The sequence below is a fragment of the Manacus vitellinus genome, unplaced genomic scaffold (genome assembly GCF_001715985.3).
Source record: "Manacus vitellinus isolate BGI_N305 unplaced genomic scaffold, ASM171598v3 scaffold_19_pilon, whole genome shotgun sequence".
Classification (NCBI taxonomy): domain Eukaryota; kingdom Metazoa; phylum Chordata; class Aves; order Passeriformes; family Pipridae; genus Manacus; species Manacus vitellinus.
In genome coordinates this window covers 11,259,153-11,279,117 of record NW_021939395.1, presented here as the reverse complement: position 1 = coordinate 11,279,117, position 19,965 = coordinate 11,259,153, and the positions used below count along the sequence as shown (strand labels likewise).

General features: G+C 43.3%; 1 protein-coding gene across 1 annotated transcript in view; it reads right to left on the bottom strand.

Moving 5' to 3' along the window:
- LOC103763898 (integrator complex subunit 6-like) overlaps positions 1–18,574 on the bottom strand; it is a 40,608-nt gene extending 22,034 nt beyond the window's left edge. Inside the window, 4 exon segments of the mRNA XM_018070726.2 lie at positions 18,193–18,210; positions 18,212–18,235; positions 18,237–18,272; positions 18,380–18,574. Coding sequence (XP_017926215.2) covers positions 18,193–18,210; positions 18,212–18,235; positions 18,237–18,272; positions 18,380–18,490 — 189 coding nt within the window. The 5' untranslated portion in view covers positions 18,491–18,574.
- Positions 18,575–19,965: the final 1,391 nt, after the last annotated feature.

Below are 19,965 nucleotides of genomic sequence, written 5' to 3'. Positions count from 1 at the left end.
ACTCACAAAACACACACACTGCCAAGCACTGGAAGAAATTTTCTAATAGCCATCTCTTACCATGAAAACTGCTGTACAGGTGATTCAGGAAAAGAAGTATTTGGATTTAGCATGTGAATATTTTATTAGAAGAAACTGTCAAATTTGGAAATCAGAAACACAGCTGCCAAAGTAACAATGGTTAAACAAAAGGTACAAGAGGAATAATATCACTGCTTCTTCGGGCATATACCCAACCCCCTTTCATCCTTTCTTCCATAAATTGAGAAAAGGAGTGGCTGCAAAAACCCCACGTAAGACAGAACTGAATCACTGTTTAAATTGTCTCAGTGTAACAGCTTGAAATTTTGGAGGTCCTAAAGTTATTGCTGACTGAGCCTACAGATCAAAGGAACAGCAAGTGGGTGGATCAGTCCAAGCAAGCACTCTGGACCCTCTGGTAAGCAGGGCCAACACACATCAGCATCAGGTGTGATTCACATACCCTCCCCTTAAAAGGAGGTTTGCTGCAGAGTTGGGAAGCTATTTTAGAAAAGACCAGCTCACAGGGAATTGGTGCAGGATTTAAGGTGCCTCACCTAAAACAAGCAAAGCTTATAAGTCCCAGATAGTCACACAACTACCAGCCTTGCTATTACACTGTACTCTCCAAACCATTCCTGGAGTAAGCAAGCAGTTATTTACCCAGGCTCACTATCATCTGGCACCGGAGACATTCCCGTGCTCCATCAGGAATCCTAGCTACGCAGGCATGGAGAGGATCATTTCAGACAGCCTGACTTTTGCTGGGATAACCTCTGAGCAACACATCCTGCAGGTGAAGTGTGTTCTCCTCCCCTGTGCACTGGGCTCCGCAGCCACCTGCTGACTGTGCCAAGCTGTGCAAGAACCTGAGAGGACAGGGTTTTCCTTTACTTTTTTAAGCAGCCATATTCCACTGCCAACCTTTAGTAAACACTGTGGGCTGTGTAGGTGGTCACAGAATACACATGTTGGAGCTCTAAAACAGTAGAAGGAAGTAGAAAAGAAAGACATGAGACAATCATTATCTCTGCTAAGTTGACCAGCCTAAGCTGGGTGGGTTTCTTTTCAGAATGAGGAGTTATCCTAAGGAGATACAACAACAAACTTTTCTTGGTCAAGTTTAGCTCCTTAACCAGTTCTTCAAGCTTTAGATTAATGTAAGGGAGACAGAGAGAAAACTCCCCAGTGGGGCAAAGGAAAGAACTAACTTTCAGCAGGACTGGTCCAGCTTTATGGTTAAAGGGCCCTGAAAGCTCAAAGGAACAGCATTGTTTTATCAGATGGATATTTGTCAATAAAACACCAGCAACACTCACACACAACCAGGACTTAACAAAATACATCATCTCATCAGCAACTTCCCACATCTGCTCTCAGCCCAAGGCAAGAATAAAGTGCAAACACAGGGTCACTGTTTTGGAATAAAAGTAAGTTAGTTAACGACCCTTTCTCAGGGTAAAATTGCACCAAACCTCAACAAGATGATTTGTGTCATCCTAAAAACACTTGCCTTAAAACAATTTAAGTGAACAATTACCAAAATATTTTTGCATTAATTCTATGGACTCGTAGATGTAGGTGAGACTGCTCCCTTTTGCTTGTTAAAAACAGCCATCAGCGAGTCCAGCTTTTGGGAACAGCCAGGCTGGAGCTCAAGTAGTGTTTTCCAGCAAAGACCATTTGAGTTACATTGTTGCAAAAGCACATGGGGGAACAAAACATTTACAAAGGAAACACTATTCCCAGACTGCAAGTCTTGATTTGAACTCTAACGAATTTAAGAGTATTCTTTGTAAAATAAACAGTAAGAGTCTTCGCTGATATTTGGAGATTCTGCTGTTTCCCCGTTGTGAAAATGTTTGCTCAGCTTCCAGCTCCTACTGTGTTTGATCTCACTGCAGTGTGGTCAACTGCCTGCAAAATAAAATATGTACCATTTCCCCAGGCACAACCAGAGAAGCTGAAGGCACAAGGAGCAGCTGATCATCACTGGTTTGCTGTCCAAGAAAACTATTTTTCATCTTACAGCTCTCACAGGATCTTTAAAGATAAAGCCAATGAGAGCTGCACCTTTGAAATAAGCAGAGTAAAACTGAAGAACTTCTCATTAAGGGAACAAGGGCAGCAAACGCAAGATTTCCTAATTCCATACCCAGCTTTAAATAAATGTCTGACTAGTTAATGCACTGCATTTTCTACCTTATCCTCAAAACAAGATTCTTGAATCAAAAACACCAACATCCATGGCAAGAAATTCTACTTCTGTAAAATGTTGTTGTTTGTTTTTTTTTTCCAGAAAGACTCAAGACCACATATATAAAGAATCATGTATTTCATGGACAGAAACTCAAGCCCCAAAGAACTCTGTGCATTCTCCTCTCCATATACACAGAAGGATCATTCTGCAAAACAGTCAAGTACCTAACCCAGAGCATATGCATAATGAGTTCAACAAAGCACTTTAAAGTGATTAAATAATAATCCTTCCTAAATTCAAAATACTGCCACTAATGCTGTCAGAAAAAAAAAGCACTGCTCTTATGTAGCATTGCTTCCATTTCCCAGCAGAAACACTAATGACCAAAAAAACCACCAAAAACAAAAACAAAAAAAACCCCACCAACCAAAACCTCACGACCTTAAAGGACCAAACACAAATATATTCTACAAAACTATGTATCCTCTACAGGTCAGTAATCAAGAAGTCAGAACTAAGCATTAGTTATTTTAGTTGTTTATGAACCAATTCTAACATAGAGAGTGGTTTCTCTTAATCTTCAATATTACATTCCTACTTAAGTCACTTTTATGCCCAGAATTTATTAGCAGCAATCTGAGCAGTCTCTGCCTCACCAGTATGTTTCTAACTTCTCCTCTGATGATTTATATGAACAAATAATTTTATCTTCTAAACACATACTAAAAGAGTTTCAAAGACAGCTGAGTTAAAAAAGAAGTACTAAAAGCAGAAATCTCGCCCTCTTTGCTTATGCCAAGAACAGGCAAAAATGCAGTGTCATTTGGCTTTCTGGGTTGACAACTGCAAGCTCTGGACGCCATCCTACAAACCACCCAAAGATCTGGAAGCAGCACACCACCTTCCAGCTTCTGGCTTTGGCCTTTGCAAGAAAATCATACTGAAAAAAAATAACATACTTAAAAAGTAACATTTTTTTCTGATGACTTAGTTTTCACACAAATCCGTGTCCTGCTCTATTTCATCATACAGCTATTGGAAGTATTTCAGCTGCCTCAAGAATCAGGCAAGGTCAAAACAGCTTATTTCGGTAGTAGATAGGCCCAGATTAACAGGAATTCAAACACCAAGGTGAAAAATCTAGTGAAGAAAAGGAGGTCTTATTTAGACCAACCAGAGCAAGGACTAACTGAACATCAAAAGGAACAGAGTTGAGCAGCAAAAGAAAATCTCATTCAGAATCAGTATCATAAAAAGACATTCAAGACTTAGAAGAAATAGAAGATTTTAGTTGCAAGAGGCAGGAAGGAGAATCTTAGAAAATGCTGTAGTGGGGAAAAAAACCCCAAATCACCACCGCACCTTTATCACATAAAAAGGAGCAGTATCAGAGTAAAAATAAAACATTATCAAGTTCTGAATATGTGTAACACACAGGTCTTGTAATCTCAGCTACACTGGCTTAACTGTCATGTTTACTGGTTTTACTGTAGTTTTTTTTTTGGTTGATTCATTGTTGGTTTGTTCTGGTTTTGATTGGTGTTGGGTTTTTATTTTTTCTTTTATTCCTTCCAACTATTTCTTGGCACAGTCTGGTCAGCCTACAGGGGCAGAGCCAAAGGCTGGGCATTAGAGCACAAGAATTCCAGGTCCAAAGAAGTCCCTCCTAATCAGCTCCATGAAGTCCAGGGAGCTAGTGCTTTTGAGGCTGCAAGTCTTCATCTTTAGTGCTTCTACAGCCAATGCCAAAAGACAGACCTGTATAGTTTATTGCTCACTGGATTGCTTTCAGATCTGATTCAAAAACTGCAATGTTACTAAAAATAATCCTCCAAGCAAGAAGACAATTTACAATCTTGCAGGGCAATCACAACAGCCTGTGTTACAGTAAGTACACAATGTTTATTTAAACATACAGATTTTTAGAGTTCTGCTGATGTTTCCCTAGAAAGAAGAACTGGATCTCAGATATTACCACTTGTTAAAAGTATTTAAGTTTCTCAATAATTCAAGCTATTATTAAATGCACTCATCTTAGGAAAGCAGACTAGTTCAGGATGCCTGTGGCATCCTGGCTTGTCAGTGACCTCCATTTGAAAAAAATAAGGTAAGAAAAAAAATCCAGCTGTTGAAATCTGAAACCACTCCTGCTACGGAATTTTGAAGTGCTGTGGGAAGACAGTGAAACCAGGAGAGCACTTTGTCTTCCAAATCATCACAATGCTTCATTTTTAAGTTACCTTTCTGTTCACTGTTGACTGTGAACATAACTCAAACCTGCTCATGTCGGTGCCACAGCCGAGCAGGCATTTCTTTTGTAGGGTACTGAATTATTCTTCTGGATTCCCTACAATGCAAGGGGCTGCTTCTCAAATGTCAAAGTGTCTTCAGATCTCCTGAACACAGCCCTAGCATTGCTCAGTGGGATCTGCAATAGGGAATAACCTCCTATGCAGCCTAGAGCTTCCCTGCCTCAGCAACTTTGGAATAGGAAGTCTAGCAAACATAGACTATGTTGGTCACCCCAGTTTTCCTACAACAAATCTTAGCAAAGAGGGAGAAGAGCAGAGGTCCTGGTACCATGTGTCCCCCTGCCCCATGAAGGGCAGGATAAGGCTGCTTGTCAGTACAGAACAGCCAATGCCCACACTACCTCCTCGTTTTATTTGATGTTCAGAGATTTACTAGCTAGGAATAGCACACAGGAGAAGAAAGGCATTGACTACACTATAAAACACCACAGACATCTTTATATAACATTTAAAAATTCCTAAAATAATTCAGCATCACACAACCCCTACCTATCACCCACTAATTTCATCCTCACAAATATTTGTCTCTGCAAATGGCACAGAAGGAACAGCTTTAAGAGACACTTACAGACATTGACTCTCCTCCAAATCCTTATGAATGCCATTTTTGAGGCAAAGCAGCTCTCAGGTTCTGTCTGTACCTTTGGCTGCAGGAGAACCTACTCTCATTTCAGCACCTATGCTCTCTAGTTACTTTTATGCAACATACCAGTCCTGTCACAGCACAACATCAAACAGCCCTTAGCAAAGAACCTCACAAGACCAATTCTTTTCTGTTCTTGGCACAGCAGAGCATCACAGCACCCACCTCTCAGCTATGAGATCAGCATAACTCCAGCACAGAATGATACTGGCACAGAGGCCTGCAATCAGCTCATCACTGGGGCAGTGCTGAACACAGTGAGCCAGCCTGGATCTGAGCTGTACTGTTCTGGGCTTGGAGGACCAGTGCTGGTGCAGGTACAGCAGCAGATCTTACTGGTCTGATGCAAAGCTTGTAGGAAGAGAAGGATTGATGGGACCAAGACAGCTGTGTGCAACTGCTATCACTGTGTTCAGCCCTCCAGCACACAGTCAATCATTTATATTAGTTTTTTGTTTGGTTTTTTTTTTATTCCCCACCCTTCTTAGAGCCTTCCTAAATCTTTGTTCGCAAAGCCTAGCCATGATTCCCCACCCTTCCAGTCTCCCCTTGCCTTAGATAAGGTTTTGAAACACCAACAACTTCTACCCCTAGTATTTGCTGTAAGAAAGCAAAATTCTAGGGCTTGGTGACCAAGCCAGGGAACCCCATCTTCAGCTTTTCACATGGAAGTCTAGTTTTGCAAAGCAGATCAGGAACACAGATTCAGGGTAAAACTTAGGCATGACCCCACTGCAGGCACAATAGAAACAAGCCCTGGTTGCTCAAGCAGGTATACACTGCTGTTTAATGAGACCTGCCTAACAAAACCCCACCCTCTCAGTTCTCATCTCGTGAGTATTTTAACAGACAGTCAATTCACAGGTTTGAACTACTTCCTCAAGAAGCCCACAGAGCAGTCGAGTACAGTGAAGAGTCTACAAAAGCATCACTTGGTCCTCCTTACATTAGAGCTGGTGAGCATCAGGTCAGTGTTTTGAGAATAAAGCACTGTGAATAGTAAGGTAAGTGTTTCTTCCTGTCAAGTTATTTCTGCTGGCTTTGTAGGACACTCAAGCTGAAACCTATTGGTCAAGTGCTTCTTTAAATCCCGAGGGCACTTTTTGAAAATTTATTTTTTAAAAACATGTAATTAAGTTCCAGTCAAATAGAAGTTTAATATACCTAAAGTGTTTCCAAGAGAATAGAGAAGTATAAACTCCTTTAATACATTTTTACAAAAAACACGGCTTAAAAAAAAAAGAAGATGCTGGAGTAGATGATTCCTTTAACCCCACACAGCTGATACACTCTGACACCAGATTTTTATCAGCAAGTTGTCACTTTGTGTGCCCTCCATCTCCACAGTTCCAGGCACCACAATTCTTCCCTCTTCTCTGGGACAGACTATGTACCGTGATAACAAACTCAGAATCCCTCCTTCCCTCACCCACGCTATTTTTCCATCCACAACTGGAACAGCTTTAGTGCACAGAAGGAGGGATCAGGAACCTTCAGGCCTGCAGGCAGTGCACACCAACAGGGCAGATGCCCCTCAGGAGGTCACAGCCAACTCCAGCACAGTCCTGTACACTCATCTCTCAGTGCCTGGGGAGCATCTTCCAGTTTCATTGCACCTGAAAGCAACCCAGTTCCTGCACTCCAAGGCAGGGCTGCAGTGTGTGAACTGAAGTGCCCAGGGGATCCCCTTCAACTGCACATTTCTAACCTGAACTCTCCTGTAGCTGCTCCAATCAAACTAAATCGCTTATAAAGACAGATCAAACTTGCTTGTTTTCTAAAGTACATACTGGTGAATGTGAGCAATATCAAAACTGCATTTTAACACTATATGTAAGTGCCAGTTGTTGTTACAGACAATCAGCTACACAGGAAAAGGTTTCATCTTGTATAGAAAAAAACTATTTCTCCAGGAGACCTTAAAAGAAACCCCACACACCTTAAGAAACAAGCTGAGTCAAACCATACCATGTGGTTCACTGTCCTTTCAAGAGGACTTCAACATCAAACAAGATATAGAAATGCTTTTCCTTCAAGTAAGAACAACTCAAATTAATCTTTAAGTACAGTACCCATGCAAAACACTAGCACAGAGGATCTTAAGCTCCAGTTACAAAATGAGTACTGGAGCCCTCTGTTAAGAGAAGTAGTACTTTCTCCTGTAGGAATGTCAAATGCAGATGCTGTATGAACAATTCAAAGCTGGAAACTGTGCTTGGAACCAAGTGATGATAATCAATGCCAAGCAAAAAGAAAAAAGCCTACATTATCTTTTTATTTATTACCGGTTGCTCCTGCTTTAATCCATCCCTGGATTTAGCTTTTTGGTCAACAGTATTTCATGTGTTTTGACAGCTACTCTCACTGCACTTTTTCCTGCACAACAATGAAAGGAAACACATGAAGAAAGGAAAGTATAAATACCAAAGAGATCACAGTATCACCCTGTTCCAAGAAGTATTCTTATTTAAATAAAAGACACTATTTATTTATTTATTTAAATAAAAGACTATAAATCCAGTTTAAAAAGCACCTATTTCTGAGAAACACTCAACAAGCCAGGATGTTTCAATTCAGAGCTGAACCAGACCAAGCTACATTTCACACAACAGCTTAATGGAGAGGGAACACAGAAATAATCATAGTTTGCAGCCCTAGCACAGTAAGCAAAACAAGAGGCTCCGTGGTCCTGCTCAGCAGCATAGCACTCATTGCAGAAATACCATTATAGGTGCATCTTCTCCAAACACTGTCGACAGGGTGACTGCTGAAATGGGGAGGTTTCAACCAAAAATTTCCATCTACTCACAGTGCCTTCCAGACTGTCCAACATGCATTCAATGCCAGTCAGCCCCGGCTCTGTCCTTCTCCTGGTCCCTTCCTACAGCCAGCAGGGCTGGAAAAGTCGCAAGGAATAAAGGCAACAGCTGAGAGGTTACAGTGTGTGTGCTACCAGCACAAGGGATGCTTCATGGCCCATTTTTGGGAATCAGGTGGAAGAGCATTACTGATGCCACTCTACCTTTACAGCCCAGAGCTGAAACAACACAATTAGGATTCATGTTCATTTTGAAAACTGTCACATTCCGCCCTCTTCCTTCCAAAAGCCCACCACAGAACTAGTGCACCACACCAAAGCTTACTCAAGAAGTTAAATTTAGGAGGGGTAATCTAATCAATAGATGTCCTCAATTCATGTCTGAAATGCTGTCCAACACACCACTGAGGGAAAAAAAAAAAGGCTTTAGATCACGACTAAATTCATAGGGATCACAAACTGAGAAACCTCAACTAGCCAGCCTAACAAATAATGTCAACTTTACTTTCATTCTGATACAGGAAAAAATACATTGGTGGCATTAGGAGCATTATAATGGTCAGATTTTTATCTTAGAGGATGGCAAGGATGGGTTTTTTTAATGCTAGAGTCACCTGGCTCAAAAATAACTACCTGAGCTTCTGCTCTTTGCATCAGAGGAGGCTCCCCCAAGCCAGGCCTGGTTGGCCCAAGCCTGCAGCCCGAGCTCCAGGGCACATGGATCCCAGTCCATCCCACGGGTCCCACCGCGTTCCAGCCCGGGAGCACCATCAGGAGGCCTGGCAGCAGCTAAAGGCACCGAGTGTTCTGCCTCAACAGATGCACATTCTCCCACAAAGCAGAGTTTAACTTTTTTTTTCTCAATCAGAACTCACTGGCTGTGCTGCTAACACGCTATGAAGACCAGTGCTAATGCATTATTCTCACTTAGAAGCAGAGCATGGCAACATCAGCTTAACCACACTGTAGATCTTTGTTTTCTGTCCAATTAATTGTTCAACAACATCCATCTTATCAAGATTTTTACATTTTTTAAATAGTATTTTACACATCTAAGATTTTTAAAGCATCTCTGAAAACACAGCCTAATCAACAATCACCTTCATCTTTAAAAAGCAAAATTAAGGAGTTCTGAACTGTTGATTTTGTAGCCTACAATACCATTTAATAAATCTAGAGCTGCTTATCCTGAAATTTGCGTGGAAACACAAGGAAAGAATCATAATAACTGGGTACACTGTGAGATTGTGAGCTAGAAATTTATAGTAACAACAATAATAATCATAGGAGCAGCTATTTAAAAATAAAACAAGGCTCTTGTTTACTTGTTTGACAATAAGTAGTTCAAGTTTCACAGATCCTTGTCAATACCAGATCTTACATCAAGACAAATTTTGTCTTTCCAATACTTTGCAGAGTGAATACACACATCAGTACAAGCCTACGGGCAACCACAGATTCTGATCTGCACAATAACAGAGTATCATTACAAAAATGTACTTTTTTCTCTGCATCTTCCTAAACCTCAACCCTAGAACATGCTGCTCACAGCTGAAATTGATTGCTACATGGGTGTTTTCTAATTATTCTAAAATTGGCCAGAAAAATGCAAAGGAAAAAAATTCCTTTAAATTACTATCTGCTCCACTTTTGAGGGGGGCAAAAGCACAAAAGTTACATTATTAAGTGGTACACTGTGAGAATAAAGTTTAAAAAAGAAGAAAAAATTCCAAGACTCAACCTACAGGAGTTCATTACTTAAATAACAATCTCCATTTAAAATTCAGAACAGCAGCAACTGCCCTTTCCATTAATTTTTTTTTTTAGCCTTTGTTATTAAATAAAATCAAGGATACAGAGACAGTGAAGAAGAAAATCACTGAAGACTGGAGCCATCCAGAACCTTCTCACAGGGCCCTTGGAGTCTCACTGCTCCTCCTCCAAAATCCCTCATCTCCAGAACACGAGTCACACAGTACAGAACGTGCCTTTTCCCATTTGGTTCCAACAGCCTGAAGTACGAGAACACTGCAGGAGACAGTACTAAGTTTTGCCTTTTCTAGAGCACAATAAGCTCAGAACAGCACTCCTGCACCACTGCTGTAAGTCACAGCTCTTTCTGACAAGCTGTTTTGAAGAATATGGCAGGGTGAACAGCGTAGAAGTGTCTGCAACCTTAATTACTTTTTTCCACTGTTACAGTGTGAGACACTCAGCATATAACACTATAATAGTTCTCATGAAGCTTAAAAAGAATAAATGCCCATTCTGAAGATATCACAGAAGTACTTTGTGCATGTCAGGTTACAAGGCCTATGCCTTCTTCCATAAATACCAACAAAAATCAAAAAACCCCACCTGTGAAATTTGAGTAATAACTGCACCAAAGGGAAAGAGGCAGATTCTTAAGATTCCACATGGCAGGAACCACCAACTGCACAAAGCACCTTCCTCCTTACAGAACATCTCACTACAAAAATACAACTAGAGAGATCCAACTCAACTGTTTGATTCCACATTTTAAGCTGCTATTTTTAAAATAAAAGTGACCTTTGCACTGAGGATGAGTTAAGCCTCTTAATGCAAACATATCTACTTTTGTCTAGTTTATCCTGTAGTCTTAAGGGCTTACATCTTTGAATGTGTCCAAGCCCAAATAAAGAACCAAATAAAAAGTTGAAAATATACATTGCTATAGTGGCAATGAACAACAGATGCTGGTTTCCTTCAAGGCCTCTGGCATCTCATCAGCTGTACAGAACAAAACAGCAACCCATTTCAGATGAAAAAGCAAGCTCTGAGTTGGCAGATTCCTGTAGAAACAGGACCAGTTAAAATAGTTTCATTAAGATTTAACCTTGCAACATGGACTCTCCTTTCAATGAAGACAGGCAGCAGGTGAAAGCACAAGTTCAAGTACTTAGCTAACTTCAAACTTATAATGATAAAAATGACAGCTAAGCAGAGTTCAGTCCATCCTATCTATGAAGTAGTTGTTAATTTCTGAAATGTCCTTCCATTTAAATCAATTCCTTTCAAAAACTTAATCACCACCTTCAAGTTCTTGCATGAACTCCATTTTTTACAAGAGACATCAATTTCTGAACGCACAAAACTGTTTCTTTTAGAAGAATGAGTCACTCTGAGTATTATTGCTTTGTTTTTTTAAAAGCAAAAGGTACATTACTATGCACGAAATTCCTCAGTATAATGCTCTGTCCTGTCACACCAGTTCCTGCAAAAGGCTGCTCACTACAACTCACAAGCAGGACAAGAAGAAGTAAGAGTGGCATGCTTATGTGTGTTTAAAAGCAATTTAATATGCTTTACACTACCCAATGTGTTCTCAAGAAAGGGAATATGCTTTTTAAAGGATACACTCTATTGGAACCAATTAAGTATCTTTATAAGCTAAAAGGAGATACACTGCTTGCTGAAGGGATGCCAGCTGAGAATTCTTAAGATTTTAGTAAAACACATTTTTAGATGCTTTTAGATTCTGAGAGACATGCATTGAAGTTTTGTTTGGCTTTTTTGCAGAGAGCACACATCCTTCAGTCAAAGACTAAAGTGATAAAGCAGTTAAATTAAAAGGAACATGTAAAAATTGCTGTGTGGTTATTCTCAAATAGTATTAAGTGGATTTTGTTTTGTCTTCAAAAAGAACTAGACAACTAGGATTTGCATGAGTGCTCCTTAAACAACTGACTTCTGTTTCTTTTCTTAAATTCACTGTGTTTAGCAGAGGAAGAGCAATTGTTGGCTTTAATCTACCAGTCATTTCTGCTTAAAGACAGCCTTCAGAAAATACACAAATTCCATGACAAAACCCTAACCAAGCACTGTGGAATACTGCAGTTGAGGTGTGCACAGACTGCACAGGCAATGGAAGATGCTGGTGCTCAGAAATAAAAATACTGCTGACCTAATATGTGTTTGGTGGTAAAATAGGAATGGTTTTCTCTGCTAAATAAACACAGAATATAGTCTCCTGAATTAGTTATCAAGAACAGACGCTGTCTATGCTGCCTCAGTACTATATTCTGCACTTCTTGACCTCCTTCCAATGCCTGGCTAGTAGATTCACTAAGTTTGTACATTATTTACAGCATATCTGGAGAGAAAGATAGGCCTCTCCCACTGACCTCAGCTTTCTTTCCCCTTTGCATCCCTCTGATACCAGCTTCTATCCTGCCCCTGCAGCTGCTATCTGCCTTGCACCAACAATTTTGCCTTCAGAACTTGCTACCAGCTTGTAAAGCTCCAACAGTATTTCCAGCTGCTCACATCACCAAGCAGGTCAGACCACCAAGACTTGAGTTTGCCAGAAGTCAGAACTTTCACATATTAAAATGATGTTTTCAGTGTCTCGAGGTTCTTGTAAAAGCTTAAGCAACTTAAGCTTATTCTGTGGATTTGTTATGGTCTAGTTTACTTAGTATTCCTCTGCTCTTCTTCCCTCACAAAAATTAAAAAACATACGAATGCATTTCCTACCACATCGGGCAGCATTCCTGCAGATCTGTGCCTCAAACCCAACAGGTTTCACACTTGGGTTTCTCTCTCTCCTTGCAGCTCAGGGTCAGGAGCTCTGATCTAATTTCTTCCAGAAACAGGCAAACAGATCTCCCATCTCTCTTCTGCAGCACAGCCTATCCATTTGCCACTGGCCTCTGCAGAGTCAGTGGTAATGGGCTCTGTTCCACACCAACAGAATGCCAAAGCAAAATTAAAAAATGCTGGTAAAAGCCTCTGTGCCACTGAAATAACAGACAGCAAAAGTCACTCTCCTCGAGTGTGACCTTATGAACTCCCAGTTTTGAAGCACTATTTTAATAACATACATGAACAGGTTATTTACATACAGTAAGTACTCTTTGACAGATTGTTAAAAAAGCCTTCTACGAATTCCCATTCCAGCCTCTGAAGATACCCCAATCCAACACCAGAATTTCAGGGAAAAAGAAGAGGTTGCTCAGAGTCCATCACCAAGAGCTGCTTCCACAAGGGAGCTCTTTAGCACTGAAACATATGTTCAGGCTAGCGGGGAACAGCAGCGGAACTGGAAGGCATCCTATCCATCAGTCCCAGTTTGCACATCTCAGTGCAGTGTTTCTCACACGCTGTATAAAGCAATTTGAGCTACTTTTTAGACAGCTATGTACATATTTCTCCACTCAAATTCAGGGAACCTATTTTTGTAGTGCAGTCATAGCTGGCTCTTGAATTCAACATAACACGTAGCAGAAGGAGGAAAATACGTATTTCAGAACATAAGTTCTCTAAGTCCTCTGATTTGTGACCAGATCATTTATGAAGGTCATACTACAGTCTCAAAGAACATAAAACAAAAGCCATATTTCTGTGACCTGATCATGAATAATATTTCCTCAAGCCCTGAGGAAAGACCGTATCACCGCCAGCAGCCAGATATCAGTCACAAGGGAACAGGGTAGTCCAGTTAATCAATAACTTCACATAAGGCCACCATTGTGTTTTTGGTCTGGGCCTGAACTAGCCATTTGCAGCCCAAACCCACAAGCAAACCACAAACTGCAGGATGTGAGGTTTCACAAAAATTTAGAATGGAAAAAAATAAATCAAGAGCTAAAACCTTGCTTTTCTTTTCAAAAACTCTTTTTAGGCTGAGATTTTGGCATGAGCTCCGTTTTCAGAGAAATTTAGGTACATCTTACTGAAACCTCATCACTAGAAAACAGGAAAAGCTTGGGGGGAAAGGGTAGGTGAGAACACTCTTCCCTTCTCCCTATACTTTTACTCTGGCACCATTACTTCAGGAAAAAAAATAAAATCACTTAAGATTCTCTCCATTTATACCATGGCATATGCTTAGGTGTCTCAGAGAAGCATGTATATTTGACAGAGGGGAAAAAAACACAGCTGAGGATGACGAAATTTATGTGACTTCAGAAAAAGTAACTGGGCAAATACCTGGAAAAAGCCAGATAAGACCTTTACAGCCATACCAATGCACACCATGGGTCTCTGAACCACAGATGGTGGGAGCCTGGGAAGGACTCTGCAGAGCTGTCAGTAACATGTCTGGCCTGTTCTCACCCTCCTCCCCAGGCATTCCAGATCAGCCACATTGTGCAGGAAGGGATGAGAAGGGTGGGGCTGGCACACAAGGCTTGGAGGTACTGCAACACCAGGTCACACCACGGTTGGGATGGAGCAAGCTCTGAGTTCCAGCAATCCATGAATATATTAATCCACTATTTAAGTCTTAGGACACATCAGGTACTATATTCCTTGAATCAGATAATGCACTTCTCTTATCCCAGAGGCCAAGAACATCAAATACCCTGCCAGCAAAGGCTGTTCTTGAACCCATTTTTCTTGCCCAATTGGATACACATGGGAGAGTAAACTCCTTCACTACCTAAATTTAAGCACTGGTGTTTCAATAGTAATAGACACCTGTTACAAAGGTCCTTTACCATAGATATCATTAGGTTCCCAATGGTGCCAAAAACCCAAAATCAGATACCCAAATACCAGAATGGACTGGCTCACTGCCATGCTGCTAACATGCCAACAACCTGACAAGACTCACTTGACAGTATCCTATTACAATTTGAATCTAAAAAACACACTAAAATCATTAGGCTAAACATTCTTACTTCCTGAAATAACATACAATTTTTCCCTTCTGGTCCATAAAAATTACAGTTTGACCCAACACTCAATGGAACTTACAGGTATTTTTCCACTGACCTATACAGGATCGCATTGCTTGACAATTACAAGGTTAGTACATTTCATAACATGCTTTTAAAATATTAAATATTTGTCCCTTACTGTAGAGTATTTTAGAATCAAAGTAAGAGTTGTAAATGGCTGCACCATAATTGCTGTCACAAATCACCATCTTATACATTATGTAACAAACAGAAGCAAAACAGCTGACGAGATTCCAAAGGCATCTGCTGTCAGAGTGGACTAAGATTCCTGCCATCCCCATCTCCCTGTCCCCACCTTCCCAGGACAGCACCCTGCCTCCTCTTCAGACATATGCCACCATAGTTCTTTGCAGAGCCACACTGCAAACTTGGGAGACTAAAAATAATCCCATTTTTAAAAACTGGCACAAACATAGAGCTATGAGCAGTCAATTAAACAGGAGCAACAGGTCTTGGAAATTATTTCAAATCCTTTGTACTAAAGACAGTTCCAAGAACATCATCTTACTTCCAGAGATTTTATCAAATAATTCGTGCAATAGCACAATCCTTCCACTTAGCACAATACCATCATATGCATGACATTTCCTTGAGATATACTTGTCCATCAAAAGTGAACCAGTGCTGTCGGTTTAAAATACTTTAAGGCTGCAGGTAAACAAATTGTGAAACAAACCAACCCAAGGAGCTCATCTCAGCCACCCCTGCTCCAAGCTGAAGTTCTCATAATACCTCTGCCTCCCAGGTGGTCTCAACTCCACCTCCGGATTATTTCCTTCAATTGCTCCACTAGTAAACTATCTGTGAGACTATATAATTTAATTAGTGTAATCATAAAGAAAACAAGAGGATAAAGCAGCCACTAACCAAAACCAGCCGCTGCTGTGCATACTTGGAAAACAAACTCGTAAAACACATTCACTTGCCAAGTTTGTTTTCACCTTCTCTAAATCAAGGGAGATAAAGTACCTAACTGCAGCAGCATGAGCAAAGAAACTTAATTTTATGTCTTTTACAAGCATGTTTTGTAAGACATACAGAATTTGGCCCAGACTAGGAAGTTTTCCTGGCATAACTATGGTTTTTAGAAAACACAACAGAGGGACTATCATAAATACCAGCACAGGTCTTGAGAACACGTCTTCAAAGAGGGAAAGAGCCATGTTGCTGCTGTGTGGCTTTCTCTGCTTGAGGAACAGACACAGTGACAGCCCAACAACACTCATTTATGCCATGAAGTCTTCATGCAGTACTTGAACTGGAGTTGTGATCGTAATTACTATAATGAGATATTTATTGGATCTGCAGTCTGTTCCTACAAAAGCTACTGATTTTTGAAAAAATATTTTAGAATTATTTCAGGTGTAATTCAAAAACCAGCTAAAGGCAGAAAAACAAATTTCTAAGAAGTGACATTAGCAAGTTACAAGAACCACAATACCTTTTTTCCCTTGGCTATTTACTGTATCTCAAACATGACTGAATGCTACGATGGGTATCACACAGTCCCATTTATTTCAATTACTATTTACTTAAATCGGGAACACAGTCAGATGCTCATTAGCACATTAGAATGTACACAGATGCTCATTAAACACAAGGATTTTCTTCAGCAAATCTGAGTATAGATGTGGTAATAACCTGTAGCATTACCACACAGATCTCCAGCAGAAAAGTCATCTTCTTTTATTAAATCACCAGTATGTTTGCTATCACTGTAGGGAGAAGGTTCATTCATCAAACCTAAAATATACTTGTAAAATACTTGACACAAAACTAGGAGACAAAAAAATCCAAACTCAAGAAATCTAGAGTTAACACTAGCATAGCAAAGATTTGGGGTTTGAATCCAGCCACAAACATGGATGGGGAGAAGGGTGTGTGGATTATGTCTAAAAAACACCTCTTCCAGGCAGACGGTTTTTGGACAGTAGGTTTCTGTAACTCAAGGATGGTTTCAACTCACAGAAATTACTTCCACACTTTCATCTGAGGAAACGAAAGGTGCAGTACCAAACAATAAATACTGACTCACTCTATCACTTCTGTCACTTCAGAGAGCTGTATAAATTTATTACTCATGAAAGGATGCAAAATTCATAGCTCATGATAATTACATTTCCTCATTATCAAAGATATGAATAAGACAGCATCACTGAGCACTTATTTTTACAACTTCTCAAGCAGTTCTAGCTGGGGGATCTAGAGAGTGTCTTCTTTTCTTCCCTGGGATGACTAGCAGTGTATTTTTACATGAACCTCCTTGGCCTTCACAGAATGGCTCTACTGGTCAACAGTTAGGATAACTACTGTATTAGTCAGGGCAAACACAGTCCTAATCCAGGACTATTCAGGAGGATTCTAAAACTCCCACAGCAATGCTTTCTGTGACATGCTTTATCTAGATATTTTAAGTAAGACATTTCTATCAGCAAGTTGCAGCCTACAGTGTAAGGCCCATAGTGCGATTTTTTTTTCCACTCTTGCCACCACCTCGTGGTACAGCCGACACGAGGAACTGCATGGCACTACCTGCCTCAACCTGGAGGAAGGAGAAAACAGGGATGAGAGGAGCTTGGTCTCAAGAAAGCTCAGAGGGACCTCATCGCTCTCTACAACTACCCGAGAAGAGTTTGTAGTGAGGTGGGTTCTACTATGCCTGCAGCGAGAGGATTAGCCAAAATGACCTCAAACCGAGGCAGGGGAGATTCAGATTAGATACTAGAAAAAACAATTTTGTCACTGTTCGGGCAGTCAGGCATTGTAATAGGCTGCCCAGGGAGGTGGTGGAGTCACCATCCCTGGAGGTGTTTAAGAGGCGTCTGGGTCTGGCGCTGGGTGATGTGGTTTGGTGGGTTGGGGGTTACAGTGGCAGGGCCGGGCTGACGGTTGGACTGGATGGTCCTAAGGTCTCTTCCAACCTTGACGATTTTGTCTCCACGTCCAGCTCACCACAGCCCTGCACGGAGTGGAGATTACGAGCACCTTACACAGTGCCGGTGCGGGTCACCGTGCTCAGCAGGAGGAATGGAGGGGACACGGGACCCCAGCACCGTGGCTTCTTCTTGCCTCGCAGAGGCGGAAAACAGGCGTGGGCGCTCCGTCCCACTGCCCGGCGGGGACCCGCAGCCGTGAGGGGGCCGCTGCCCCAGCGCTGCCCTTCGGGATCGGGCAGTACCCACCGCACCCACCGCCCCCGCCCGGGGGGGTGTCGGGCCGAGCGGGCCGGATCCGGCGCGGCCCCGCCGGAGCCACCGCCCCGCGGGGGGCGGAGCGCGGCCGCCCCTCGCTGCGCCGGGGCGGTGAATCACGGCCCGCCGTCTCCTCCCCCCCCCTCCTCCATCTCAGCAGCGCCCTCAGCCTCTCTCCTCCATACAAAAGCAAAATGTCCGCCATCTTCACAGGCTGCTGCTGCCGCCGCCGGGCCGGACGGGGCCGCGCCGCGCCAAGGGCGGCCCCCGCGGCGGGACCGGGGCGGCCGGGGGGGTCATTACCTTGATGCAGTAGGGCGGGCTCGTCGAAGGTAACCAGCATGTAACCTGTCGCCGCGGCTGGCCGGGTCGCGGGCCCGCAGCTGCGGAGAGAGCGGAGAGAAGCGGCCGTGAGCGCGGCGAAGGTGCGGGGAATGGAGGGGGAACGAGCGGGGCGGCGGCTCCCCCCGGGGCGGCGCCGCACACTCACCTTCATGAAGATCTCCACGGCGCCCTTGGCGATGTCCAGGTAGCTGGTGCCCAGGTACGCCCGCTGGTTCATGGAGGCGGACGTGTCTATGAGGAAGAGGAGGATCGGCATGGTCCAGGCAGAGCCCCGGCCGGCGGGCTCCCTGCGGAGGAGGCGCGGGCGCTCGCCCGCCGCTCGCTCGGCTCTGGCGGCGCTGCCCGAAGCTCGCCCGGACTCAACTTCTCTTCCCTGAGCCTCCACCAGCACCATGTGACCAGCGCGCACGCCATTGGCTTGGCAATTATACCGTATTTGCATATTCATGGCGGCGCTCGCGCTCGCGCGAGGGACGGGAGGGGAGGGGGAGCGAGGGCGCGCGCGCGCGCGCCGCAGCCTGTCACACACGCGCACACACCGCCCCTCTGCGGGGTCCCCCGCCCCGCGCCACAGGGGCCGCGCGGCCCCTCACGGGCGGGCCCCACGCGCCCCGTTACCCCGCCGGTAACCGCGGCGGGGTCACTTCCCACCGCCGTCTGCACCGCCCGCGCAGCTCTCGGGGCTGGGGGAGCCCCGCGGGACTGAGGGGAGCAGACGGGAGACGCGCGCTGGCCCCCGGGGAGCCGAGCGAAGCAGCTCAGCTGCGCGCCCGGTGACATAATCGCCTCCCCCGTTCCTGGTCCACACAGGTTTCACTTAAAGCACTAAATCCTCAGCCCTCCACGTGCGGTGCTTTCGTAGTCAGGTAACTGCTGTCTCTTGTCACAGCTCGGAACTGGCTGTCACACAGAGGCAGGGCACCTCAGTGTACCGGGATCGAGACAGGATGGCAACAAATTAATTGTGGCAAAACTGAGGATGCATAAACCCTGCGTTATTTCCAAACACTCGGGTGAAAAATAAGTCTGTCTGAAATAAGGGATGACAGAATCAGATTGGAAAAGACCTCTGAGATTGTCAAATCCAACCTGTGACCCAGCACCACCATGTGAACTAGATCATGGCATCCAGCACCATGTCCAGTCTTTCCTTAAGCACCTCCAGGGACGGTGTCTCCACCACTTCCCTGGGCAGCCCATCCCAATGTCAAATCATCCCTTCTGTGAAGAAATTCTAATGTACAACCTAAACCTCCTCTGGCACAGGTTAAGACTATGTCCCCTTATCCTATCACTGGTTACTTGGGAGAAAAGCCTGACTCCCACCTGGCTACAACCCCCTGTCAGGGAGTTGTAGGGAGGGATAAAGTCCCCCCTGAGCCTCCTCCTCAAGGTCTCCTGCTCTGAGGAAGCAAATGGCAGCCCCAGCCCTCGAGCGGGTGGCACTGGATGGCCCCGACAGCACCAGCAATGGTAACTGGATAAGGGGAAGGAAACTCAGGAAATATTTAGCACTATGTCTGCTCGTGAGTGCTTGTTTGCTTCCAGGAGTGAATCCAAAACACACAAAAGCAGCACTGTCAACATGAATCTTACTTTAAAATAATAAAGAAACTGATAATACCTTCCGACCTAGCTTTTTCCGGGTATTTTTTTGCCGTTCATTTGAGCAGTGGGCAGGGCCAGTTTCGGTTCTCACTCTGGTTTGTGAAGCCCTGGACAGTACTGTTG